This window comes from Ailuropoda melanoleuca, chromosome 2 (assembly GCF_002007445.2).
Source record: "Ailuropoda melanoleuca isolate Jingjing chromosome 2, ASM200744v2, whole genome shotgun sequence".
In the NCBI taxonomy this organism is placed as follows: domain Eukaryota; kingdom Metazoa; phylum Chordata; class Mammalia; order Carnivora; family Ursidae; genus Ailuropoda; species Ailuropoda melanoleuca.
Window position 1 is genome coordinate 92547112 of NC_048219.1, and position 26441 is coordinate 92573552.

Consider the following 26441-nt stretch of genomic DNA (forward strand, 5'->3'; position numbering starts at 1 on the left):
GCAGGGCCGCCCCGCAACGGGAGGAGGAGGCCCGCACCATGGCAGCCCGGCTGGGCGCGCTCGCCGCGTCGGGGCTCTACCGGCGGCGCCAGCACCGGCAGAGCCCGCCGCCCGCCGCGCCCGGGTAGGTGGCCAGGGGCCGGGCGGGGTCGGCAGGGACAATGGCCGGAAAGCTGCGGCTGCCGGCCTTTCCTCAGACACCCGGCTTGGCCCTTCCGACGGCAGGAGCCCGTCCGCCCAGGGCGTGGGGACAGCGCCTGGGTTGGCGATAAGGTTGGGGGTAGGGCGCGATAAATCTAGTGGGTTTGTTGTCATCTGGGATCAACATTCTTGGGCAGGACGCTGAGAATGGGGTGTTAGAGTTAGGCTGTCCCATGGAACTCGCATTACTGCTTTCAGACTGGGATCGTTTCATTGCCACTTTAGAGACGAACAAACTGGACAGCACCCATCCAAAAATGACTGCGCTGTGATTTGAAGCCAGTTTGGACTGACTCTAAAATCTGAACTGCTTCATCTCGTGGAGAATTGCCAGTGTAGACAATTGATTGAGGCCTCCTTTGGGGGCAGGAAGGGGAGCATGTGGGGCTCAGGATACAGCTCAGGGTATCTGAGGAGATGAGTTAACCTGGGGTGGGGCATGGACATGGTGGTGGAGCCACTGGTGTGGGTGTCTGGGGCTGGGGGCTGGGCCCCAGGGGCCATCTGGGTGAAAACTTCTAGTAGAAAGTTGGAGAGAGAGTGATGAGGGCTGTGAACTTGGGGTCATTGGCATGAAAGGGTGCAGCCCCCAGAGGAGGAGTTGGTCAAGGAACAGCAGGACAGGACTCCGAGGTTGGAAGGAGGGCTGGGGAGTCAGGGAAGAGACTGGGAAGAGGGCTGGGGAGTCAGGGAAGAGACGGGGAGCAGCAGACAGAGGGGAGGGGGGATCTGGAGGACCCAGGGAAGAAAGGAAGTCCAGGGGGCTAATGCTACACAGGGAAAATCCAGCCTGCTCTGAGCTCACTGTGTCCCCATGGTCAGAGCAGCCTTCTGGAGAGGTAATTAGGACTGAGCTACCAGAGACATCTGGGGCTAAGGACAGAGCAAAGAGCCGAGCATTGGGTGGGGGTGGGGGCGGGGGCGGGGAACATGGGCTGCAGAGCTGTCCCTGTTACATATCTGGGATTGCAGTCCCCTTATGCACCAGGACGGGGACTGGACGAGCCCATTGCTCAGATGGGGAACCTGAGGCTCAGGACGGCAAGAAACTCACTTGAGCGTGGCAGTGCTGGAAGGAGAACCCTCACCGGTAGGCCTCTGGATGGCCTTGGACATGCGTGGCGTGAGGTGCAGGGAATGGCTCCCAGGGCACTGAGAGGTTAGAGGCCATGCTGGAGAGAGATTTCACAGTATGGACAAGGCCAAGAAGCAAGGAGGGCACATGGGCGTGGTCATGAAAACCAGGCCTCAGGAAAGTCCCCTGCATGCAGACACATTTGTTTATATGCTACTTGTCTTTATTTTTCTGTGAACTTCTGGCTCATGCCCTCCCTCAGCCCTCTGTTCTCAGTGGGACGGTTTTAAAGCGCACCTGCTTCAAAGTCAGTGAAGCTGCTTGAGCAAAGAGGTGTGGCTAGGGCTTCAGGAAAAGCCATGTGATCTCCCACGGGCTCCAAACAGACTGGGCAGATGTTTCTGGTTTTGTCAATGCATTGTGTGTAGCAGCCCAAGGCAGCATTTAATTTTCCGGCATTCCCAAGGCTGGGGGTGGGACTGGCTTGCTGTAAATTCTTGTGTACTGCGGGCAGCCAGGTACCCTGATGAGGGAGTGGCGGGGAGGAGGCCCGGGCGGTGCCAGGGCAGCTTCCACTCGAGCTTCAGAGGTCGTGCTGCAGTGGGATCCCCCTTTTCTCCCTGCACCTGGAACGGTGCCTGGGCACAGAGCAGGTGCTCAGTAAAGAAGTGTCAGATACGGAGGGAGGGGATGTGACTGGCTGCCAGTTATGGAGCCATCATGGGCTGTGCTTGCAGGTGTCACCTCACTGAATCCTCCCAGCCACCCCCGGAGGTAGCTGTTGCTAGCCCATTTTACAGATGAGGAAGCCCAGGCTCAGGGAGTACTTTGCCACATACCGTAGAGCCAGGGAACACTGAGCCAGGTTGGCACCTGGTCTGCCTGGCCATACAGCATGTGCATTGGACCGATCGCTGCTCAGGCCGATGTGGCCCCAGGAACACGGACTCATTCTCAAGTGTGAACGGACCCCTGTGGCTGGCCCCTGCCTCTTCCTAGGCCCTCACCCTACCTTTCTAGGCTCAGATGGGTGGGAGGCTGGAGTGGGGCAGGGTCTAACATTGTTCTCTTTCTTCTTTTTGTTTCTTTCTTTTTTCAAAAGATCTTATTTATTTATTTGAGAGAAAGAGAGAGAGAGAGCACACAAGCAGGGAGAGGGGCAGAGGGAGAGGGAGAAGCAGGCTCCCTGCTGAGCAAGGAGTCCAATGTGGGACTCTATCCCAGGATGCTGGGATCATGACCTGAGCTGAAGGCAGACACTTAACCGACTGAGGCATCCAGGCGCCTCAGGATCTAGGGTTGTCAACAAACAAACAAACAAACCAACAAACCAACCAACCAACCAACAAACGAGAGTCTTGAATGGCTGTGCTTGTATAATACCACCAGGAGCTGAGGGGACAAGAGAGAACACGGTCCAGTCCTGTGTGACGCTCAGCAGGTTACTGACCCTCTCTGTACTTCAGTTTCCTTATCTGGAACCAGCAACCTCTCCTCACAAGAAGTGCGCACAGAGGGGGCTCCCCCCACCCCACCCCAGTCATTGTAAAGTTCAGTGACATCTTGCATGAGCTCACAAACTGGCTTGTGTCGCGCTTTCAAGATTGAGAGTGTGTTGGGGTGCTGGGAAGGGTTGGACACCGTCTTGTACACCCTCTGGTCACCGGCCATGCCCTCGGCAGCATGAGTGTCGTCCAGCTGGGGCAGGATAGTGGTGCCTCCTTGGGGGAATAACGAGGCTGACTTTGTGCTCCCCATTCTTGGCTGGAATGTGTGAAGGAGGACGTGGAATGTCCATGTCTCCCACCCTTTGCCCTCTGGCAGGGAACGCGTGCAGGCTGCAGGCCTTCCCCAGCACTAGGCTGGGGAAGAGGTGCTCTGGAAGACTGCCAGAGTTGCAGGGAAACAACAGCTCTTCACCCAGTGCTTAGCCTCCCTGGCCCCGGGCTCAACGTGCTGTACGCTGTGAGCTCTTCCCCTCGGCTCTGTGAGGCAGTAATTGGTACTTTGGTGGACCTCTTTGCAGATGAAGCCCAGAGAACCTGGTACCCTTTTCCGGGTCCCCCAGCTGATGGCGGGGGGCTATCAGGATTCAAACATGGAGGGGTGTGCCCGGAGGAACCCCCTCCTGTGTCATCACCTCCTGCAGGAAACGGCTGGCATTTCTCTGATGGTGACATGGTTTAGTTGTTAGGCACATTTGCATGTCTGTCCATCCCTCTGTCATAGGCCAGTGGGTTGGAGTGTTGTCTGTGGTCCCAAGCAGGGTGGCATGGGGATGAAGTTCCAGGAGTGCCTTGGGGGTGCTGCTGCACCCCAGGACTTGGCTGGAGCAGCCAGTGGGTGTGAAAGGTAGGTGGTCACCTCCATACCTCACCTCCCTATGCCAGGGCTTGTGTAAGGCATGGAGGGGACAGATGGCGAAACCCTCAACCCGAGGGGCCCAGGGACCCAGCCAGGGAACTAGATGCAGACCAGTTAAAGACCAGCTGCTCTGCTCAGGGGACCAGATGAAGATGAACAGGAAGGTAGGGTGTGGCCGGCTGCTGCGAGGGTGGTATCTGTTAGGGCTCTGGCCAGGAACACAGTCACTGTGAGATGGAATCACAGAGGGTCTACTCACGAGGGTGGAATGGTTGAAGGCTGGTCAAGTGTCTGGGCAAGTGGCAAGCAAGTGACAGTGCCTGTGGGGGTGGGCCACCTATGAGGTGTGGCTTTGGCAGAGAGGGCAGCCTTCCAGCAGCGAGCGGAGGTGGGAGTTGGGTCAGCCCCTCTGGAGGCCAGAGGGCAAGGGGCCTTGGGAGGCAATGGGGCTCTGCCGGAGCTCACTTGTTAGGACCCAGGGTTCTGGGTTTAAGCCGCAATCCAAAAGCCTAGGGGCTGGACTTGAATCCTTGTTTTGGCTTCATTTTCTGGGTCCTTTGCATGGGGAATTCCAGATCCAGAGTCACAGGATTTCCTGTTGATTTCTCACTTCTCCAAGACCAGCAAGGTCTTGTGCGCAGCCGGGAGTTGGAACTTCCTCCCACCACCTTGGGTGTGTGTTGTGGGAGGACAAGGCCACTAGGCTCACAGTGTTCTCCAGTGGGAAACCATGCCTGTGTTGACGAGTCCAGCCTAGCCCTCTGTGGTAGCTTAGACATTTGCTCCCCTGCAGTGTCTGGCCCACTTTGTGGAGACCAGCACAGGGTTGGGGAGGATGCAGGGTGTGTCTTGGGTGGGGGTGGCTGCTGCATGCAGGCCCTCCCTTGCATCCTGGGCTCTACCTGACTCTTCCTGCCACCATCCTGCTTCCTTGCCCTGGTGGCTGGTACGCAGACAAAGAAGGTGGCTTTGGTCCCCCAAACACACCTGAGGGGAGGCTGAGGCATGCAGAAGTCCAGCATGCCTGGCAAGGCTTCTGAAGAGCCCTCTGGCCCTGCCCCTGCCATGTGGGGGTCCTGCCTGGGGCCTCCAGCCCAGCTTCCAGCCTGTCTCTGTGTGCCAGCAGCTCCCTGTTAGACCCACTGCCCTAGCCCACACCCAGACCCCTGGCCGGCAGATCCCTCTCCCACCTCCTGCGCTCAACCTGTTTAGGTGTCCTTCTTTCCTGTGATGGACACTTGGACACCCAGCCAGAGCTTCACTCGCTGGAGAATTCCTCTCATAATGCTGTGGCCGCAAGGGAGGATGGGCTTCACACCCTAGAAGGCAGTACAGGCTGGAAAGATACTCTCAAGAGCAGGCAGCTTGTGTCCAACCACTCTGTACCAGCTGGTTGCGTCTCTCCTTGCTGAGCCTGACTGTCCTGCTTTGCCCAGATAGCTGGGCAGTTGCCACCCATCTGTCACAGTTGCCGCTTGAGACAAAACCTATTTGCTACCCTTATAGCAAAAGGCATGGGCATCAGCATGTTGGAGGGTCATAGAGGCTGTCGGTCCCACACAGCTCTTCTGGGCCACGCCTCGGGGCCCCTCAGCATGGGCCAGAGAGACTCTGGTTCCCTGAGGAGATAGAAGGCACAAGAGGGAGCTGAGGTGGCCACAGACACCCTAACACGTGGCCCAGCATGGTGAAGACTGAGCAGCCTGGGAACCAAGCAGAGACGCCGGCAACTAGTGCGCTGTCCTTTGTGGGAGCTTACTGTGGGCCAGGCACCCTGCTGAGGGCCGGCACGTGTCCCTCCTCTAACTGGCCGAGAACTCATCGTGTGGTCTTTCCATGGCTGGGAGTCCAGACCCGGAGAACGAGGTACAGCCCAGGCCACTGTGAGAGTGCCGGTCTTGAGCCCTCGCTGCTCTAACTGGTGTGTGCCTGGCTGTGGCCCGGCCATGTCTGAAGCTCCATGGAAGTGCATGGGGCCGCAGGGCCGCGGCGGAACTATGGGGGCTTTAGAGTCTGGAGGGGTGCTGGTGTCCAATCTAGGCTTTGCCTCCACCCACTGTGGCCCTGGGGAAGGACACTAGCTCTTTGAAGGCCTTGGCTTGTCCATCTGTAAAATGGGGATGCCGCGTTGGGCTTGTAGGGTTGCTGTCTGGGAATACGTACCGTAGCCCCTGGCATGCGCCGGCACTTAGGATGCCCATGGGACACAGAAGCTTCGGGGGATGTGTAGGGCAGCCGTGCAGGCTGACCCAAGCCAGTGCCAGGCAGCTCGGCCCTGACTGTGTGTTGCTGAGTCCCTACAGTGCCAAGACTGTCATCAGGGCGAGGACAGTGATTTTCCTTACTCTGGAGAGCATTTTACTTTTTAAGGAGGGTATTCCAGGCTTGCTTGTCTTTGCCCCTCCCCAGCCTTGACCTTGCTGTTCCTTCTCCCCCCAGCAACATGTCCAACGCCTTGGCCAATGCAGTATGCCAGCGCTGCCAGGTGCGCTTCGCCCCTGCCGAGCGGATTGTCAACAGCAACGGAGAGCTGTACCATGAGCACTGCTTCGTGTGTGCCCAGTGCTTCCGGCCGTTCCCCGAGGGGCTCTTCTATGAGGTGAGGGGATGTGCCCAGGACCCTCGGCCGGACTGCTGTATTGGAGCCCGAGCCCCCCAGCAGCTCAGAGCCTGCTTTCTAGGAGCCCAGCCATGGTCCTGACCGCTGACTGATGGGCAGTCGTGCCAGGTCTTAAGCTTGCTGCACTTTGGGGGTGTATCCTCACGTGTGGCTGTGGGTGCTGAAGGAGAGTCCCCATTCCTCCAGCCTCCTTTGGGTAGACTGCAAACACCCTGCCCTGGTGGCACATACCCCATGGGATCAGACAGTAAACAGAATAAATACATGGCATATCAGACGGTGCTCAGTGTTCTGGGTACAGGGACTCTCAGGGTGAGGAGGCTGGGTGGTCAGAGAAGGCGATGTTTGAGCAGACCTGAAGGAGGTGAGGGAGCCATGCACACATCTGCAGGAAGAGCACTCAACAGAAAGCACAGTCAAGTGCAAAGGCTCTGAGGTCAGAGCACGCAGGATACTTGAGGGACAGCAAGGAGCAGTCTGTCTGACATCTGAAAAGGACTACTCTCCACTCTCCTTGCTGTGCTGGGGAGAGACTAATGTGGGCAGGCACAGAAGCTGGAGAACAGGTGGGACCAGAAGCTGGATTACTGAAAAAAATCCAGATCAGGTGAAGCTGTCTAGACCAGGCCACACTGGCTCGTAAGAGCAGATTGTGTAAATTTTCAATAATCTTGCCAACTAGGGGTTAAACATGACCCTTATTAAAAATGAAGTTATATAAATGTACAGTGAGATAAAATTTTATTGAAAACAAGGGTAACACATACTCAAAAATCACCACCTCCTAATTATTTTATTACATTTTTCTATCATCTATGCCTTCGAGGTTATTTGTCTATTGTACTTGGGTGGTGGAAACTGTACCCTGATGGCCGCCGCACCTATCTCAACTCCATGCTGATGTAGTTTCACATTGTCCATGGCAGGAATGGCAGGAATATTCCCACCATAGAAACTGGTAAATGCTGCAGATTGGACCCCGTCTTCCAAAGGGCTGATTGGTCATCATTTACCAGTGCACCACTGGGGGTTGCAGTGAAGGTGGCGACCAGGGCTCAGAGGCTGGGAGACTTCAAAGGTACAGCTGATGGGATTGACAGATGGATGGCCGTGCGGTGTGTGAGCGCCTACTGGCCCTGGCGGAGCCTTCCAGCCTCCTGGAAATGCTGGCCCACTGTAGAGGCAGGGGGAGGGGAGGCAGAGCTCTGTTTGTGGTGGCCGTGTGCCTAGAACAAAGCCTGGCGCAGAGTAGGTGCTCAGGAAATAGCCGTTGCTGAATGAATTTCATGCCCTGCCACCTCTACGGCCACTGGGTAGGGTATATTCAGTTGCAGCCTAGTCAGACGCTCATTTCAGAGAAGGGGCAAACTAACCTTTCTTAAAAGAAAAGAAAATTGTCAAGGGAGAAGAAAGCAGGGACAGGGTTTGGCCACACTTGGGGCCAATGCAAGGGCCATTGTTGCCCAGGCAGATGGGGACAATGGCTGGTGCCTGGAGTGGCTCCTGCTGGCTGCAGGACTTGGGGTTCTCCTCAGGCCCCCATGTTTTTCCTGTGTCCCTCTTTCTGTTTCCCCTCTCTGGGTCTCTTGTGGCCTCTGGGGGAAATGCACTTCGCACACAGAGAAGACACACAGAAAATAGGGCCAAGTGACATTTATAAATCAGACTTGATCCCAGCCCAAGGTCTTGTGCAAACAGCAGCGGCTTTTGGAGGGCTGGCCTTGCCCAGTTCCCAGCTTCTTGGAGGCCCCTCACTTTGTACACCCGCCCTTTGGATAGGGCCAATTCCAGCTGATTCCCTCTCATCTCCAGGCCTTGCCCCTGCTGCTCTGGAATGTCTTCTTCTCAGCACCCCCACCCCCTGCAGTCTTCCAGCTCCTTAATACATCCTCCAGGAAGCCTTTTCCGGAAGGAGAGTTGGGTGATACAGCCTGCTGCCTGCTGGTAGCAGTTGCACAAATTGGGGTGCTTGTCTAGCCTCCCCAAGGGCAGGTCCTGATCCAACAAAGACTGGCCAGCTGGGGGGAATGATGGCGGTTTGCCTGAACTTTCTCTGGTGGTCCATTTGCAGTTCGAAGGCCGGAAGTACTGCGAACATGACTTCCAAATGCTGTTTGCTCCCTGCTGTGGATCCTGCGGTAAGGGCTGATGTGGCACGCTCCTCTGCGCGCCCAGGGCTGGGCACGTGGGCGGGAGCACGGTGCTCTTCCCTGACCCCCTCTCTGAGCACCAGCTCTCTCCAGGCATCACCTTCCCCAGCTCTGCGAGGGGAGCTCTGGGACCAGGCTGAGCTCAGGCGATTGCCAGTGTGCACAGGGCTTGGGAGGGGGTTGGGAGGGGCCGCGTGCCTGCCTCAGCGAGCAGGGACCGATCTCTTCCAGGTGAGTTCATCATTGGCCGTGTCATCAAGGCCATGAACAACAATTGGCACCCGGGGTGCTTCCGCTGTGAGCTGTGCGATGTGGAGCTGGCTGATCTGGGCTTCGTGAAGAACGCAGGCAGGTGAGGTGGCCGGGTCCTGGACGGGAGGAGGGCCCTCCACTGCTTAGTGAGCACCTGTGCCCACCCGCAAAGCAGCTAAGAGACCGCTGGTTTACAGGTGAGGGCTGAGGCTGGAGAGAGTAGGGGGTGAAGAGTCATGGCCTGCTCCAGGCCTGGGGGTGCTCCCAGGAGCAGGCTGACAATAGGCAGCGAGGAAGAAGGTGGCCAGAGGAGGGACCATCAGATGCAGTGGATGGATAAAGAGCTTTGGGTCATCACTACTGCCCGGCCACCCCTCGCCGCGGACCCCAACCATCTACGTCCTTCCTTGTGCCCCTGGCTAAATGTTGCTGGAGAGAAATCACTCAGCCAGGGGGCCCAAATTGACTCTGATGTTCAGGGCACCCCGTGTGAGGTTTCCTTGGTAGACTAAGTTCCTGCCTTCCAGGAAGACTGGCTCTCTTCTCCCTGCACCGGCTCTCTCCCCACTGTCCTCCCATAGCGAAGACCGCCCTCCCGCTTTCCCGAAGGGAAGGCTCCCCTGCACCCTCCTTGGTGCCGCCCTGGCCTCAGTCACCATGCTCCATGGAGGCCCTGTCCCCGCTCCTGTCAAAGCCCCGCCCCTCCCCACCCTTTTCTCCGGCAGGGCTGTCAACTGCAGTCTGCGCTCTTTCTCCCAGAGCTGTGCTCCCACTGCGGTTGTCTGCAGCGTGTTCCAGCACCCTTGCTGGCTCCTCTCACGTGCCCCCCACTGCCAGTCTGGCCGGTGCCCCCATGCGACCTCCCTCCGCATTACCAGACCCACGGGTCACTGCTGGTACTCTCTTGACCTCTCAGCAAGCTTCACGGCAAAGCTTTTCCTTCTTGCTGAAACGCTTGCTCTCCAGGCGCCCAGGACCCTGTGTTCTCATGGTTTCCTCCTGCCTCATGGCTGTGCTGGGTCCTCTCCTCTTCTGATGTCCCTCCGTCCACCCGTGTCTCCATGTTGGCTTGTTGGGGGCTCGGCACAGGGGCCTCCTCTCTGTCCAAAGTCCCAGAGTCCTGGACGATTTGGATGTACACCTCCACCCCAGACTTTTCCCTCAGATTCTCAACCACTTGGTGTCCCCGGGCATCCCAAATGCAACAGGCCCCAGCCAAAGTCTGCTTTCCCCTCCACTGACCAGCAGGTCTCCCCGTGCCAGTGAAGATAGTCGCCCACCCTAGATGTCTGTGTGCCCTGCCCTCTCCTGCCTTGTCACCTCTCTGTTCTCTGCCACTGCACCCTTTGCTCTGGATGCTGTCTGTAGTGATCTCATCCATTCGCCTGCTCCACGTTGTCTGGTATTGGTCTTGGTGGTTGCAGGCCACCGGGCAGGAGCCCGTGTCGTTGTCTACATGAGGGGCTATGGGGGACAGATGGTGTCACAGGGGTCCTGTGCTGAACGGGGGTCGCCTGCCGGGTGTGGGGCTTTCCTCCCAAGCTACAGTCCACACTGAGCCCTCTGCCTCCAGAGAGGCTGGAAGCGCTTAAGGAAGGAAAGCACTGCTGTAAAGGAGGCGTTCCCCCGCCCCGACCTCCTAGCCCGGGGCTAGCAGTCTGAGGCCTGTGATGCAGAACTTCAGCGTGGGGGCGGGGGGGGGTGTCAGGCCTGAGCGGGGCTGCCTGGCCTCTCCTGTCTTCACTTCCACTTTGCCACTCTTGGGTGGAAGGGAGGAGAAGTTCTGGGAAGCCAAACACAATAGCCTTCAGAATCTTAAAGTACAGTTATGTTTATGATCAGTGTGAACAAGTATATAAAGGGACCTGCTAGCATGGTCGGTGCCATGCTACAGAGTGAAACAGCTCACACGTTGGCCCACTGTGGCTGCTGGAGCCTCTTAGGAGGGAGCGGGGCTAAGGACACCCCTGCTGGTCTGGGTTAGTGGGAGACAGGGTCCCATGCCAGGTGCGGGCTCCCTGCTGGAGTGCCCTGAGGCAGGGCCAAAGCCCGGCTTCCCCCGCATCTGTCCCCCCCTGCCACGTGCTCGACCGACTCAAGAGGGATCAGGCAGCTGCCGAGAGCTGTGGGGATTGTCGGGCCACATGCGGGTCTGTGTGTGGGTTCATAGCGGGAGGGATCAAGAACCCAGCACTGAGATGATGTGCCCACAGGCTGCATTTGTTGGATGTCACCTGGTGGCCAGCCTAAAATGTACTTACAACACTCAGTTCTAAGTTATAATCCATGTCCCCGAAATGCAAGGGTCATCTGGGAAAGGTGCCACCCAGGGAGCTCAAACTCCTTCCCCCTCCACCGGGATTCCCGCACCCCCTGCTCTTGAGTCATTCACAGCTGCCTTCGGGGGTGCTTTCTGCAGAGCTCTGCTGCTGTGTGTTTCTTGCGGTGGGAAGGAGGTTGGGAGTCTAGCAAGCAACCCTTGGGAAAGAAAGACACTCATTGTTCAGGAACTGTTCTTCTGGCCTCCTTGCCCCCCTTTGCCACGGCTGAAGTCATTGAATACCCAGTAACTGCAAGTGAGCAGGGCCAGCCCAGTCTCTGCAGAGGGGGTGGCCGATTGGTCCCATCAAGAGGTGTCTTTTTTAGGGATTTGAGCATCAGATAAGACAGAACTGGGCGCTGGGCGCTGAGTTCCGCCCTTGGAGAGAGTGGCAGTGGCTTGGGAGAAGGTGGACTTCTCCATCATGAGTCTGGATGGCATGCATCCTGGGGGGGGGGTCCTTCTGAGAACAGTCTGTGGTCGTGGGGTGTAGGGCTGGCGTCCCGGGGCTCACAGCTCTGACCTGGCACTCAGTGAGCTCTCATTGGTTTTCCCTTCAAAGCTGGGGGGTGGGCCTGAAAGCCTTTTGCCACAGATCAGGTTGCACAGGGCATCGCGGAACTTCTCGGCCACAAAGAAATACATGACTGGGTCCAGCGCCCCGTTGAGGCTGGTGAGGCAGGAGGTGACCCGGTTTCCCAGGGCCAGGACGCGCTGGGCGGCGCACGAGGTGCTGCTGCCGTGGTAGTGCAGCACGTAGATGGAGCGGTGGACGTGGTAGGGCACGAAGCAGACCAGGAAGATGGTGAGCACCATGGCAATCATGCGGACCGCCTTGTTCTTGAGGCGCTTCTCCACGCGGGGGCCCTGCCGCAGGCTGCGTATGATCAGAAGGTAGCAGGTGACAGTGGTGACGAACGGGAAGGTGAAGGCCACGGCCAGGGACGCGAGGGCGTGCTGGGAGGCCTTCTCCCGGTACAGCTGCAGGCAGACGACCGTGTGGTTGGTCTGCACGGTCTGTGGGCTCACCAGTAGCGGGGCCATGGCCATGGCCACCACCACCCAGAGGAAGGCACAGGCCAGGTGTGCGTAGAGGGGCCTGCGGAGCTTGAGGGACTTGACGGGGTGCACAATGGCCAGGAAGCGGTCAGCGCTGATGCACGTGAGGAAGTAGATGCTGGCATACATGTTGAGGTAAAAGAGGAAGCCGGTGAGTCGGCACGGGATTTCCCCAAATGGCCAGTGGTTCCCAGAGAAGTGGTAGACGAGGCGCGTGGGCAGGACCAGCACGCAGGACAAGTCGGCCACAGCCAGGTGCATCAAGAATACGTTGGCGGGCGTGCCCGACTTGTGGTCCCGGATGAAAAGCCACAGGGCCAGGGCATTGCCAACAAAAGCCAGGATGAAATCCAGGAGGTAGAAGGAGGCGAAGAGGACGTTCTCCAGTGGCGTCTCCCGGCCACATTGCTCTGCGGTGGCCAGGGAGGAGTTGGTGGTCAGACTTGGGGAAGCCACCTCCAGGCCATTCATGCTGCAGCCGGAAGCAGAGCTGGGGGACAAGCCTGGAGGGAACAAGCAGACGGGTTCCAGAGCCTGGGACCTGCGAAGCATCTTACCTCGGCATCGCCTTGGGGAGGACTATTGAGGGCACCCCCTGTGTTCATCTGGGGGTGGGTGAGTGTCAGAGGCTTTCTGAAGCTCAGCAAAAAGCAAAAATGAAGCCAGGGCCTGGAGCTTGCCAGGCTGCTTCTGGGGCCGGGTTCCCACTGGCCACTGCATCCCTGCTGGGCATATAGGAGCCTGGGCCCTGGGTGGGGTGTCCCAGAAGTCCACTCTCTCAGACCACGCAGAGAGTGGGGAGTGAATCCTGTCTGCCTGGGCTCTGGGATGGAGGGAGGGGCCCCATATTTTCTGCTGTGCTCCCCAGGTATGCTTTCTGAATGGCAAGGGGTGGAGCGAGGGGCCCTTGAGCTCTACTCCCAATGGGTGGGTGGGTAGATTACCTATTACTTTTTTTCTTTCTTTCTTTCTTTCTTTCTTTCTTTCTTTCTTTCTTTCTTTCTTTCTTCTTCTTTTCTCTCTCTCTCTTCTCTCTTTCTCTCTTCTCTCTCTCTTTCTTTCAGATTGATTTATTTGGGAGAGAGAGAGAGAAAGAGAGAGGAGAGGGAGTCCAAGTGGAGGGAGGGGCAGAGGGAGAGAGAGTCCTCAAGCGGACTCCCTGCTGAGCGTGAAGCGCAACACGGAGCTGCATCCTAGGATGCTGAGATCATGACCTGAGCTGAAATCAAGAGTTGGACGCCTAACTGACTGAGCCACCCAGGCGCCCCTAGATCACCTATTGCTGAGAGCCTGGTGCACAGAGCCTTCCACTTGCAGAGTGAAACCTGCTCGCCCTGAGTCCTGGCACCCTTCTTGGTGCCCCCCCACCCCAGGCCTTGTGGCACTTCCCACCGACTGCAGTGCCAAGTGTGTTGCTGCTTTATGCTTCTCTCCTGCCAGGCCCTGACCACCCAGGAGCACCTCACCAGCAATATAGTGGTGGGCAGTTTCCTGGGAGGTCAGAGGCCACCCAGGCCTGGATCCCAAGGTCTCTCGAGCTTTCTGGACTCAGCCTACCAACTCTATTCTAGACATCCTAATGTGTGGAGACCTGTAGTTTAGAAAGCCCTGCACTTGGGCCCCGGGCCAGTAGGGGGGATTTTACTACCCAGAGAAGTTTAACAACTGGGAGGCAGATTCTTTTCTAGGAGAGGAAGAGCTATTTTTCCCAGAGGTAGCGAGACTGGCTACCGTTTTCCAGCCAAGTCCAGCAGCCCCAGAGAGGCCTGGGGCCCACGGAAGCAGCCTGTGTTTGACTGGCCTCCTGAGCCTGGTTTACTCACATCTGAGGGAGGCCAGCTTCGAGCCTCGAGCCCCCCTGGAGACCATTTACATCCGGCGAACCCCGGTTCTGGGTGGGTGTTCCCTGCTCCCTCCCTGACAGAGGAACAGACTCCCATGCTCATTTTGGTCAGCTCAAGAGATCCAAAAAGGAGAGGGAAGCTCACAAACAGCCTGCCTCCCTCCCCAGCGCTGGGAGTGGGAGGCATGGGCAGAAGGCCGGGCATCAGGGCCAGAGCCGCCTCCACCCTGACCCCCCACATCCTGCATCCCTGAGCAGCCGCCAGCCGCTTAGTCTCATGCCCGGCGGACCCTCACTCGCAGTGCAGCTTCTGGGGCTCCCCTAGGAGCCCTGCCTGTGTGGCTGGGCTGCAGAGGGGCCAGAGGGGGGCTGCAGCCTAGCAGCTGGAGGAGCAGCACAGGCTGTGGCCATGGCCGGGTCAGGGCTGTTATCCCGGCTGAGCCCGGCTCTGTACTGAGCAGTCGGGGAGCCGGAGCAAGTTCTCTGCAAGTGTCTCCTGGCCTTGCTTCCCTCTGCAGGCATGGTGACAGCTCTGTTAGCACAGCAGCCCCTCGAGGAGGAGGAGGCTGGGCATGGATGAAGAACAGAGGCGTGTGGGGAGGGCCCGGCACACCCTCCTTTAGAAGCCGGAGCAGGGCAGGTGGTCCGATTGTGGGTATGCTGGGCTATCAGGCTGGGCAGCAGCTTGACCCTCCCCATCAGGCTTCATCAACCACCACTGCGGTCCTGTAGGCACCCCCCCCCCGCAACACACACGTGGAAGGGTGAGGGCTGGCTGCCTGAGCCGGAGAGAGCCGGGGGCGATGCAGGGGAGTGGCAGAGAGCATCTGGCCAGTCACCATCCTCAAGTAAAGGGGGTGACTTTGCTAATAAGATCACATTTTAGTTATTGGAGGGACCCAGGAAAGTTCCCTTGTGTGAATGATCTCGCCTGTTCCAGAGTGAGTCGGGATGCCTGAAATCCAATACAGAGGTTATTTTCCTGTTGCATGTGACCAGAGGGATGTTGCCAGGGAAGCCCTGGCTGATGGGAGAGGGGATGGGGCCAAGTGAGGGAAGGGTGGTGTGCAGCCCGGGGCTGGGTTCCTTCTGCTCTGTGTTGCCACTCACGCCTGGACTCTGCCTCTCAGTGCAGTGCCACTCAGCCCCTCCCTGAGGGCTGCTGGGGGTACTGACTACCCTCTCTGCCACTCCTAAAAGGCAGGCGTCGGTAGCCTCCTTTTATGGATTAGGGTTTAAGAAGTCAAGGCTTAAAATCGGCTAACTTGCCCAAGGTTATTTGGCCAGGGACAGTGGCCCTAGACCGGGAAGTCAGCTCAGGGACACCTAGCAGGGACACCCAGTGCCTCCCAGAACACTACCTTGCCTCTGGGGGCTGCCGGGTGCCAGGTGCCAGAGCTCGGAGTGTGTCTCGGCCTCGGGGCTCATGCTGGAATTGTCTCCCAGGCTCAGTGGCCCCTCCTTGGGGTCTGGTCCCAAGACTGGTGATGTAATTTTTGGCACCCAGTGCAAAATGAAAATGTAGGGCCCCTTGTCCAAAAAATAGGAGTTCAAGATGGTGACAGCAGAGCATTAAATCAATTGTGGGGCCTGCCTGGCTGCACCAGTTGGTGGTCATGCCAGCACCTGGCTGGCTGCCTCCTGCCCACTGCCCTCAGCTTCCCAGCACCGCTGAAGGCCACGTGCACGGTGCTCTCTCTGGGATCTAGACTCAATTTTAAAATGCTTTTAGGCTTGTTTCTGGTTTGTTGAGGTTTCTTTACCCCTCCCACTGTAGGAGTTTTGATACTGATTTTGGCAGTAAGGTCTGAAATGGGCCCCTGCTTCCCTCTCTCTGCGTGCCCTAGACGTGCAAGCCTCGGCCTGCCCCTGCCCTGCAGGCTCCTCCACAGCGCTGCGTAGAACAGGGCGGCGTGGGCACGTGGAGTGTGCCTGGGCCTGGACATAGGGGCGTCTGGGGCTGTGGGTCAGGAGAGCAGCATGGGGCAGGTCTTGGGCCTCCGTGCAAGGAGGAGTGGGTGGGCGCGGCCGCAGGAAGGGACCAGAGGTGGCAGGGCTGTGGTAGGTGGGCACGGCAGCTTCCTCGCATGGGGTGGCCCCTCTTCTTCCCTGCTCCTTCTTCTGGCTCCTCCCCTCATTACAGTGGGCCGGTGGTGGACTGGTGGTGGCTGCTGACTCCAGCTGACCCTCATTGCGGTCGCAGGACTGGGCGCGAGGCACTCACCCCCTGTCCACCCCCGGCAGTGGGACAGGAATACCACCTAGTGGGCCCGCCGTGATTCATACCAGGGCAGCCTTCGATAAATCGGTTGTGCCATTATGCTGGAGAGTGTCTCAGGGACGGGCACATCCCATCCCTGCCCACGCTCTGAGTTTGCCTCTGCTTGGCTCCTGAACCCCCTGCCTGCCCTTACCGGGCTCTGGTCCTTACCTCTCACAGCCGGGTCCGGGCACAAGGGCAGGAGGGCTGCGGGGTGGCAGGTGGGCTGTGGCCAGTGGGTGGTGGCGCTGGCGGCCGGCTCCGTGCAGCTGTGGTGGAAGCCTGGCTATTTAAGGAGAGGAGGGGAGGCTGCAGCCCCTCTGGCCCTGAAAGGCCGCTTCATTCCGAGAGGTTCCTTGTTGTGTGGGCCACTCCTACGGCTGCCTGTGCTGCCACTGGGTCGTGAATATTCCAGTGTCTCCCAGCCCGCGTGCCACCCCCCCTCCCCCGCCAGCCTGGCCACTGAGCGCCACAGAGGCCGAGTGTGTGACTATGTTCGAAGCCGCGGAGTAGGCGCGGGCTGGGCGGGGTGGGGGGCCTGGCTGGGACTGACAGAGACAAGAGGACGTTTCAGCACAGGATAATTTCCTACCAATGGGGGGCAGGGAGGGGCTGGCCGCCATGGCAACGGGCCTGGGCTCCCAAGCCTGCACCGTGACAGTAGAGGGGGGTCTTGTGAATGGGGAGGGTGGGAGGCTGAGGAGCCTTGTTTGGTCGAATGAGAGGGGACTCTTTCAGGACACTTGCTATAGGGTCCTTGTGTCTTGCCCCGTATAATTAGGCTCCGTTCGGACGTGCAGAATAAATCATGGCCTTTATCTTGAGCAGGGCACAGCTGCAGGCTGCCTCATAATGGGGCGCTGTCTGTGTCTGTGGGGACGCAGCTCAGCCCGCGAGGCCTGGCCCTTACCTGTGCGGGCTTCTCCTCTGGACAGGAGGCCTGGGAAGAGGGCCACTGCTGCCCACTGCCTAGGAGTCCCCAGGACTCCTCCTGGGGGTGGCTTGAGGCTGGGGGGTGTTGGGATGTGGGCAGTGGCTGCTCCAGAGACAGAGCGAGCAAAGCTCGTTTCACCCCGTCTCTCCCCGAATGATACAGCCAGTAACACAGGGAACCAAATCATCATGCCTTTACATTTTTTAGTTAAAACATTAAGAAGATGTACATAGCTATCGTTGAGAAGTGGTCACCATGTGTGCTATCTTAAATTTTTCACACGGCCCTGTGCAGTTGGGATTATCCCTTATTCTACAGGTGAGGAAACGGGCTCGGAGAGGTGCGATAACTTGCCAGGAAGTGTCAGAGCCAGGGTTTGAACCCAAGCATGTGTCACTCCACAACTTACGATTTGTGTGTGTTAATGTTTTGGTTCATTCTCGTTTTTCTGTTGCACCTTGATGCTGGAATTCTTAGGTTCCATCTTCATTCTACCCAGAAAAATAATTTGACAGATTACCTTTAGATCCAGTGCTTGGATCAGGTCTGTTGAAAAAACGTTTTCCGGAGTGCCTGGGTGGCTCAGTCAGTTAAGCTTCTGCCTTTGGTTCGGGTCACGGTCTTGGAGTCCTGCGATCGAGCCCCACATTGGGTTCCCTGCTCAGTGGGGAGTCTGCTTCTTCCTCTCTCCCTCTTTCTCTCTCAAATAAATAAAATCTAAAGAAAAAAAAAGACATTTCCCACCTGGGGGTCCTTGTGGTCCCTTGGTCTTGGGTGGGAGCCAGTGGGGTTTGCAGGGGAGCGACCAGGGCCGGGCCCCTCCCCTGCACTGCCCCTCGTGGAGGACCAGAAGGACCGGCTCACACGGATTTGATACAAGGTGTCTTACTGGCTATTTCTGTTGTTGGGTGATTGCTGACAGTAGCTGCGAGGGCATCAATCGTTGCAGCAGAATGGGAGTTGTATTAATTCTATAACTTTGAAACGAAAGTTATTTCATGTGGCTTGAGTGTTGTAATGCTGAGTAGTCACCAAAATTGGGAGTGGGGTCCTAGGGAATAAATGCTGTGTCTGTGGCAGAGGCACGAGCAGGTGGCAGGTGTGGTGTGGAGAGGGTGAGCCACAGTGGTCCGGAGGCTGGGGGAACAGTTGGCTTGGGCCTGCTGTGGCAGGGGGTCTGGGTGTCTGGGTGAGTGGGGGTGGGGACAGGGATCTGGGGACCGAAGGGGCAAGCCTTAGTCAGGGAGATGAAGACTGCAGCGACCCGGCACCTCTGTGTCCCGTGGGTAGGTGGAGTCAGGGGGCCCTGGTGAGGGGACTGGCTCCCAGTCCTGGCCTGGCTGTATTGTCATGGGAGATGATACCCACTGTCTCTCCCTTCCTCTCTTTGACAATCATTCATTCACTCACATACCAGAGACTCGGACTGAGCTGCTACCCTGTGCGGGGCACAGCCTGGAGCCAGTAAGCCTTAACAAGTGGCTGCGGGGCACTCATCTGTGCCCACTGTGGTGATAAGACACAAACAAGGCAAGCAGACAGCAGTGTTACGCTGCAGGGAGTCCAGACACCAGTGAGGTGGCAGGCGTTGTGGTTGAGGCCATGGACAGTGGGTTGGACCTGCATCTAGGATTGGACCATGAGTCGGAGAGTTAATCCCTTAACTAGATTCCTTGATCTGGTTATAAGAGACTGACTGTGGGTGTCAGGTCCCCGTGGAGGCTGGTGAGGGGTAGAGAGGCTCCCTGTGGATGGGTGCCTGGGAAGGCAGGAAGGGAGGGCCCGGAAGCATCAGGAACACTACAGACTGGGGTAGCAGCTGGGGGATGGGAGTAATGGATTGGGGCCTTTGTACATCTTTGCTTGGAGACCCTGAATCTAAATTCCTGCCACCTTTGAGGCACAAGGAAACAGAAACCATGTTGATTTCTCTCTCAGTAGAGACCACAGCTGTTGCCCAACGCAAGGGGTAGCATCAGAAATTACTCTGAGGTCTTTACAAAAAAGACTCTGTAACGATAGTTCCTGGGTTTGGGGGCCTCCGTCTGACACAGCTGTGCTTGTCTTTGGAGACAGAAAGTCTGTAGATGTATGGGTCCCTCTTTGTCTGACAGACCCCAAAGGAAGGGGGTGTGCAGGCCAGACAGACCTGGCCCTCCTTGGCCGCTCTGCTGGGCATAGCAGGGTTTTCAAGCTAACAGTCACGATTCAGTCACACACCCATGTTCAAAGACGTTTGAAAAATAAAATTAAGCTTTCAGGAAATGGCAATGAAATGTCTACTCTATTCCATATGACGTCCTAGGCTCAGAAAAAGTGGGGAGAAGAAAACTATTGTGTTTGCTCTGCCATCCAAAGATGGCAAACACCAACATTCTGGTGTTCTCTTTCTTGTCATTTTCCAGTGCAGGAGTCCCCTTTTCAGAGGGCACCTCTGTGGCCTTCCTGCGTCAGGATTGGTTAGCTTGCTTTTCTGGATCACCGGCTGAGCCCCTTGAGGCTTACGGGCATGGTTAAAACTTCAGGCGGGAGTCCAGGGGTCTCTTCTCCCAGGAGGTGGCCCATGCTGTCTGGGGAGGAAGAGGGGGAGTGAGCAGTCGGCCCCTGACACCTGCCTCACTTCCCACAGGCACCTGTGCCGGCCTTGCCACAACCGGGAGAAGGCCAAGGGCCTGGGCAAGTATGTCTGTCAGCGGTGCCATCTGGTCATTGATGAGCAGCCCCTTATGTTCAAGAATGATGCCTACCACCCAGACCACTTCAGTTGCACCCACTGTGGGTACGTGCACAGCTGAGTCCCCGTGGGGGGGGCAGGTGGTGAGCCGGGTGGGACCCCCACGCAGGACAGTGATGGGACAGGAGGGGTGGACCAGTCGGAGAGTGGGTGCAGGGCAGACATAGAGGGCATCGCCGCAGGAAACTCCTCTCTCCAGTCCCCTGTTCAGGGAGCCCTTGCGTGAGGCTGCTGGGGACAGTGAGGGAGGGCTGGGCCCCTGGAAGCTGGGAGAAAGGAATCAAAGGCTTGGAGGGACAGGGCAAGGAGGAGGGGTTGGTGATCGTGTTGGAGAGGGGAGGAGAGGGGAAAGCAGCCGCGGACGATTCCCTCATCCCTGCCCCAGACACCCAGTCTGGTGCGGAGGGGGCCAGAGAACAGATCTGCTTCTCAGAGGGCCTGACAATGCACAACACAGACGGCGTTCTGCGAGGCCTCTGCGGGAATCTTGTGCCCTGGGGCCTGTCTGGGGCACAGGAAGTCCCCGAAGAGACCAGAGATCAAAGAGCCGCCTGCCCTGGGTGCTGTGTTGGACCAGAGCGGGGCCTCTCCGGAAGCTGCTCCCTGGGGCTGGAGGGGCTGGTGGGACCCTGCAATGGGGCAAGGGTGTCATCTGAGGCTGTGCTCTATTTTCCAGGAAGGAGCTGACTGCAGAGGCCCGAGAGCTTAAGGGTGAGCTCTATTGCCTGCCCTGCCACGATAAGATGGGCGTCCCCATCTGTGGGGCCTGTCGCCGGCCCATCGAGGGCCGTGTGGTCAATGCGCTGGGCAAGCAGTGGCACGTGGAGGTGAGCGAGACCAGGAGGTGGGGAGTGCCCCAGGCTCGCTGTTATATTCGAAGTCTGGCCCTACAGCCCCTCCACACTCCCACCCAGGCCCTATGGCTTGCTCCCAGCAGGGACCTCCTCCTGGGTACTGCTGCCCCTCCTCGTCCCTGGTCTCCATGGGAGCCAGGAGACCTGAGTGCACAGACCATGGTCAGGCAGCTGCCCCCACCTTTTTCCTCCCTGTCCTGGCCTTCTGGAGGATTCCAAAGTCATGAGAAAACCTTGGGGACAGTCTGCCTAAGACACCCGATGGGATTATGGTTGGCAGAACTAGCTGTGTACAGCGTCATGTAGACACAGAAGCTGGGTGCACCTGCTGGCGGAGCTCCTTGGGCGTGTCTGCCTGGGTCACCTGGAACGCTCAGCTTTGCACCGTGGGCTCTGATGGCCTTACAGACACCTGTTGGAAGGGAGACTTGCATTCCCTGATGCCCTGACTAGGCCTTGGGCAGCCTCTTCGGGAAGGTTCTGATGCAGGCCATGCCCCCCGACCCCCATAAGGAGGGCGAATCCCCACACGCCATAGGAACTGGAAGATGCTGCTCAGTGGCCCGGGGCCTGCAGGGGCTGCCCAGAGGAGGAGGACATACGCAGCCTTCCGGGGAGGTGCTATGCTTATAACAGAGCGGCCCCCGTGGGGAGGCCCACCATGCTGCAGGCACCTCATAGCACCTGATGACTTCGGCCGCAGTTGCTGGGGCGGGGAGCAGTCCCGGAGAGGATGGTGACATGTGTCACGTGCCCTGGGGAAGGAGTGGGGTCTGCTGACTCGTGGGCAGTCCACGGAGGTGTCAGCCCCACTGCCCAGCGGAGAGCCCAGTGAGGCACTCCTTCCCCCTGCCCCCGGGGGTGGCTGCTCCGGCCCTGAGCGGCCCTGCCTGCCCCCTCTCCTCTCAGCACTTTGTCTGCGCCAAGTGTGAGAAGCCGTTCCTGGGGCACCGGCACTATGAGAAGAAGGGCCTGGCCTACTGTGAGACCCACTACAACCAGGTGGGGCCCAGGGGCAGAGGGAGGATGGGCAGGGCCTGTGGAGGCCCAGGTCTGGAGGGCAGCTGTGGGGCCGTGGGGAGCCCTCAGGGAGATGAGCTGGTGTGAGCGGCCAGAGTGCTGCAAGCACCCATCTGGGTAGGAGAGGACGGGGCGGCCCCTCCGGAGCCTGTGGTGAGTGTTGAGGCTGGCTGGGCTGGGTGCTCAGTGCCATTTCAGACGCTGACCCAGACCTGCTGTGGGAGCTGAATGAGAGAGCTCTGTGAGGCCCTGGGCTCGTGGGAGTGACACGTGCTGCTGTCCTTCTCCCTCCTGCCAGTCTGGCAGGGCTGCCCACTTGCTGTGGTCCAGAAGTCAGGGGGCATGGCCCTGGCCCGTCCCTCTCAGGGACGCCAGCAGGAGAAACGGGGTCTTCCTGGGAGCAGTGGCTCACCCTGCTGTCCACCCGACGGTGGGGATTCTGATGGGCCAGGGGTGCCCTCACCTTGGGCCTGAGACCGCGCCCCGCCAGGAAGGGCCCAGGAGTCTCAGGAGGATGCCTGTTTGGGGTGGGATGGGGGCCAGATGGCAGCCTTGGCCCCGAGCTGGGACATGACTGCCTGCCACCAGTTTGACACCTGCTCTGTCTGCAGCTCTTTGGGGACGTCTGCTATAACTGCAGTCATGTGATCGAGGGTGACGGTAAGGCGCCTCTGTCCCTGTCCCTCACACCCCTGGCGCGTGCCTGCCCTCCCTGTGGCGTGTGGGTCCTGCAGCTGCAGGGCCTGCTAAGCCTGCCCGCACCGCCCCTCACAGTGGTGTCAGCCCTCAACAAGGCCTGGTGCGTGCCCTGCTTCTCCTGCTCCGCCTGCAACAGCAAGCTCACCCTGAAGTAAGTGGCACTGGCCTCCTGGGGTGTCCAGGGTGCGGAGAGCGGGCTGCACAGCACCTTCCCCCTCCTGCAGCCCATCGTGGGAGCTCAGAGCGAGCTTCCCTTGGAAGCCTCATCGGGCTTTTGCTGGGGACCTGCCGTGGTCAGGCCCTGGGGATGCGGTGGCAGCAAGGGGCAGCCCCAGCCCCAAGGAGACAGAGCGCAGGGCCCCAGGGCCTGGTGAGAGGGGAAGTGATGTGAGCCTCCAACACACCAGCAAAGACACTGGGCTCTGAGGAGGGAAGGGCATTCCAGCTCAGGGAACAGGATGTTCCGCTGGCTCCTCCAGGAAACCGCAGGAGGCTGGAGCTGGAAGGTGAGATGGAGCCCAGGTTTCTGAGGACAGTAGGGAGTCATGGATGGTTCTGGAGTATCAGAAGCCTCTGGGACAGAAAGGAGGCCTGGAGGCCTGCTTCCTTGTCTACTGTGACCCTCGGCCAGAGGCTCACCCTGGGACTGGGACTGCTGTGGGCCAGGGGCCAAGGGAAGCCCCCTGTTCCGCCCCTGCAGGCTGAGTGGGTGGGGCCTGGGGCTCTCCTGACTGCCGGACCTCCTCCCCAGGAACAAGTTTGTGGAGTTCGACATGAAGCCTGTGTGTAAGAGATGCTATGAGAAGTTCCCACTGGAGCTGAAGAAGCGCCTGAAGAAGCTGTCGGAGCTGGCCGCCCGCAAGGCCCAGCCCAAGTCCGTGGGCCTCAACTCCGCCTGAGGGGCCTCCTGCCTGCCCTCTGCCTTCGTCTCCCCCACCTGCTGGTGCCCCCTTCCCTTGCTGCCTCCACTCCTCATTTCTGCTCCCTGTCTGTGGCCTCCTCCTCCTTCCTTCCCTCTTCCCCTTCTTCCCTCCTGCACCTCTTCTCCCCCCTCCTTCTTTCCGTTCCCCACCTCCCTCCCCTGTTCTTTGCTCACCACCCCCTCCTTTGTCCCCTAGTCCCTCACCTCCACCTCCTCCCCAGGACTCTCTTCTCTCCCTTGCCACGGGCTCCTCTCTTTCCTTCTCTGCAGGCATGGGGCAGACGCAGGGCCCACAAGCTGTAGCTTCAGGTCCACCAGGGACATGAATGACTCAGGGCCTGGGGTCACCTGGCCCTTGGTCGTGGGCCACTGCTCCCAGCCCTGCAGGGGTACCCGGCAGCTCACATTCTCCTGTGGGAGCTGGGCCAGCCTCCACCTCATAGTGGTCCCACTGTGCGCACGTGGCCCTGGGGAGACCACAGCCAGGCAGCTGCTCCAGCCTCGTGACCCTGGCCATGTGGATGCGGGCCACTGAGGAACCACCCTGTGACCCTAGGCCACACACTCACTCAACCAAGTAGGATCCTTGTGCTTAAACTGCCACTGCACCCCACAAATCATCAGGAGGGACAAGGACCCCCTCCCCGCCATCGCTCAGGAGGCCTCCTTCCTGCAGTCCAGCCTTGGCCACTCCACCCTGGACCAGGGGCCACTGTGGTTCCCCCAAGCTCCTCTGTGTCCCCGTAGCGCTCGGGCTGCCTGCTCCCTACCCCCCGACAAGGGCACACCGTGATCCTCTGGGCGCAGCTGGCCAGGGGGCGGACAGTAGTGGGCTCAGGTGGGTGGCTCATTCTGACCCTCCAGGGACGACACTTCCTCCGTGGCCAGCACAGGGCCTTGTGCTTGCATAATGAATGAAGGCTTATTTACACAACCGCATGGCCTGCGTGATTTTTGGCGACGGAGTGAGCAGGTGAGGCAGCAGCCCCCATGGACACAGTGCTTTGGGGCTGTTGAATGCTTAGCGAGACAGACACCAAACAGGACAGGTGAGAGAGACATCCAGTTGGGACCCAGGTCTTGTTGGCAGGGCCAGGCTGCCGTCAGGCCTCGGAGACTAGTCCAGACAGAAATGCTCAGTCCGTGAAGGCTGGCCAGGTGGGTAGGATGGAGCCTGCCAGCCTGGTGGGATGAACCCAGGCCACTGAGGCCCTGCATCCAGCTCTGCTCCTGCCTGGGCACAGGCTGGCCTCTGCGTAAAGCCAGCAGCCAGAGAGCAGACAGTCCTGGCCTGCACCCGCACCAGGCCCTCCTGTGGCAGTTATGTGCCCCAGTGCCCTGCGGGGGAAGGAGAAAGGTGTGCAAAGGGACCTCACAGGAAGAGGCAGGAGGGAGGGGGAAAGCAGACGAAGGGAGCGGGGAGAAACCACGAAGTCATTCCCTGAGAAAGGAGTTGTCATCCAGGAGTCCCCAGAGAAGTCACAATGCTTTTTGCTTTTTCTGGAAAGGACCTTTTGCTGGTCAGGGTCTCCTCGGCCTCCTGCCCACCTGCGTGCCCCCCACCCCTGGCTTCTCTAACACACTGCACACTGCTTCAGGAATTTTTATTGAACATTCTTGGGGGAGTCCTTTCAGCAATCCACCCATCAGCCTGGAGGCCTGATACTCCAGGCCCCGCCCTGGGCTCCCCACTTTCGCCTCCATTGTCGGCTCCTCGGGGAAGGAGGCCTACCTGGTGTGCTGAGGGGTGTGGGGGTGTGTTCTGGGGAGAGGGCAGCATGAAAAGCTGGCAGGAGGGCAGGCCCTGGGCCAAGAAGAGGGCCTTAGGGAAGTGGCATCAGGACCCCCGATGGGGAAGGTTCTGTGAGTGGGCAATTGAGCGCCCGGTGCTAGGGATCGGCCAGGGCTGGGGCCTGGGAGCCCCGCTGCTTGTTCACAGAGCTCAGGAGCTGCTGCACATATGACGTCAGCAGGTCATCCATCTTGTAGCCCTGGACAGGGGAAGGGGAGGTTGGAGGCCGTGAGGGGCAGTGGCAGTGCCGTGCTTCTGCCTCAAGGACACACTGGACAGCGTGTGAAGAGGCGAGCAGGGCTCCTGCTGCTGAGAACAGAGTCCTCCTCCCTCCTCGGAGTGGCCCGGGACCACAGGGGGCCCACACCAGGCCTTGCTGTTATGATCCCTGGATGACACTCCCAGCCTTTTTCCTGCGGCTCCTCCTTCCCAGACTCTGCTGGCCCACCCTGGCCTGGCCCATGCTGGGCACAGGGAGCCAGGCCCTCATCACGAGCCACTTGCCTGGTGGCAGTCTGGGGTCCCCGGTGCCTCTGTGTCCTGTGTGTCTGGGTTAGGGGAAGGGACCTGGGATGCCCAGGAGGCCCCCAGGTCTGGGGCTCACCAGAGAGGTCTCACATAGCAAGCGGCTGCCCCGGGCCAGGCTCCCCAGAGCCATGTGGAAGTAGGTGCTGCCACTGCTCCAGCTGGAGATCTTGGTGAAGGGGTAGGTGGTGAGCGGTTCCTGGGGGCAGAGAGGGCAGGAACCAGCTGAAGCCCAGGGGGCCTAGGGGGCCTGAGTCAGAGCTGCTGCTCTGGGGTCCTCCAGAGCCCACAGGGCTGTGTGAGGGGGGACAGAAGGGCAGGGGGGTACCACCTGTGCGGGGGTACCGGGACCCTAGCAGCTTCCCCAGCCCCATTGGGGCCCTGCTGCTACCTTGGTCTTGGGGTGGATAAGTAGAACCCCGTGCCGGTTGATGGCGATGAGGATGATGTCCGGGTAGGAGGGCTCCGAGGTTTGCTGGGGAGGGGGGCACAGTGGTCATAGTCCAGCCGAGGAGACCAGAGGCCACCTCCCTGAGGCACACACGTGCACGCACGTGCACACATGCTCCTTCCAAACCAGGTGGCCAGGCCCACCCCTAGACGTGGGTTTAAAGAGGGGCTTAGGCTGCTGGGGCCAGAGCTGGGTGAGGCCTACCTTCACCTCGAAGAAGGCAGACCCAAACGTGGGCCACCGGCAGATCCACTTGAGGAAGGCCACTTTGGCCTCCCCTACTGTCTTGTCCTTGTGCTTGTCATAGGCCAGAAGGATGTTCTGGGGGAGGTAAGGGCCAGTGAGGGCCTGAGTGGGGGACAGGGC

The 26441-nt window shown here is 59.1% G+C and overlaps 3 protein-coding genes across 8 annotated transcripts in view; 1 reads left to right on the forward strand and 2 right to left on the reverse strand.

Annotated features, from left to right (window-relative positions):
• LIMS2 (LIM zinc finger domain containing 2) overlaps positions 1 to 24241 on the forward strand; it is a 70164-nt gene extending 45923 nt beyond the window's left edge. For 3 of the 4 annotated variants that reach the window (XM_034654346.1, XM_034654344.1, XM_034654343.1), the window contains 8 exons: positions 6080 to 6239; positions 8332 to 8398; positions 8642 to 8762; positions 19708 to 19857; positions 20489 to 20639; positions 21576 to 21668; positions 22298 to 22536; positions 23137 to 24241. In XM_034654346.1, the coding sequence (XP_034510237.1) occupies positions 6084 to 6239; positions 8332 to 8398; positions 8642 to 8762; positions 19708 to 19857; positions 20489 to 20639; positions 21576 to 21668; positions 22298 to 22536; positions 23137 to 23284 (1125 nt within the window). In that variant the 5' untranslated portion in view covers positions 6080 to 6083 and the 3' untranslated portion in view covers positions 23285 to 24241. The remainder of the gene's footprint in view (positions 1 to 6079; positions 6240 to 8331; positions 8399 to 8641; positions 8763 to 19707; positions 19858 to 20488; positions 20640 to 21575; positions 21669 to 22297; positions 22537 to 23136) is intronic. The other variant, XM_011235377.3, reaches the window with a different exon arrangement.
• On the reverse strand, positions 11493 to 16417 carry GPR17 (G protein-coupled receptor 17). The gene is made up of 2 exons (XM_019808431.2): positions 16316 to 16417; positions 11493 to 12544 (listed from the first exon to the last, which is right to left on the reverse strand). The coding sequence occupies exon 2, from the start codon at positions 12510 to 12512 to the stop codon at positions 11493 to 11495; it is 1020 nt and encodes a 339-aa protein (XP_019663990.1). The 5' UTR covers positions 12513 to 12544; positions 16316 to 16417.
• Positions 24242 to 24714: 473 nt separating the features above from the next.
• MYO7B (myosin VIIB) overlaps positions 24715 to 26441 on the reverse strand; it is a 92102-nt gene continuing 90375 nt past the window's right edge. For all 3 annotated transcript variants that reach the window (XM_034654336.1, XM_034654337.1, XM_034654338.1), the window contains 4 exons: positions 26280 to 26396; positions 26016 to 26099; positions 25704 to 25823; positions 24715 to 25298 (listed from right to left, as the gene is read on the reverse strand). In XM_034654336.1, the coding sequence (XP_034510227.1) occupies positions 25197 to 25298; positions 25704 to 25823; positions 26016 to 26099; positions 26280 to 26396 (423 nt within the window). In that variant the 3' untranslated portion in view covers positions 24715 to 25196. The remainder of the gene's footprint in view (positions 25299 to 25703; positions 25824 to 26015; positions 26100 to 26279; positions 26397 to 26441) is intronic.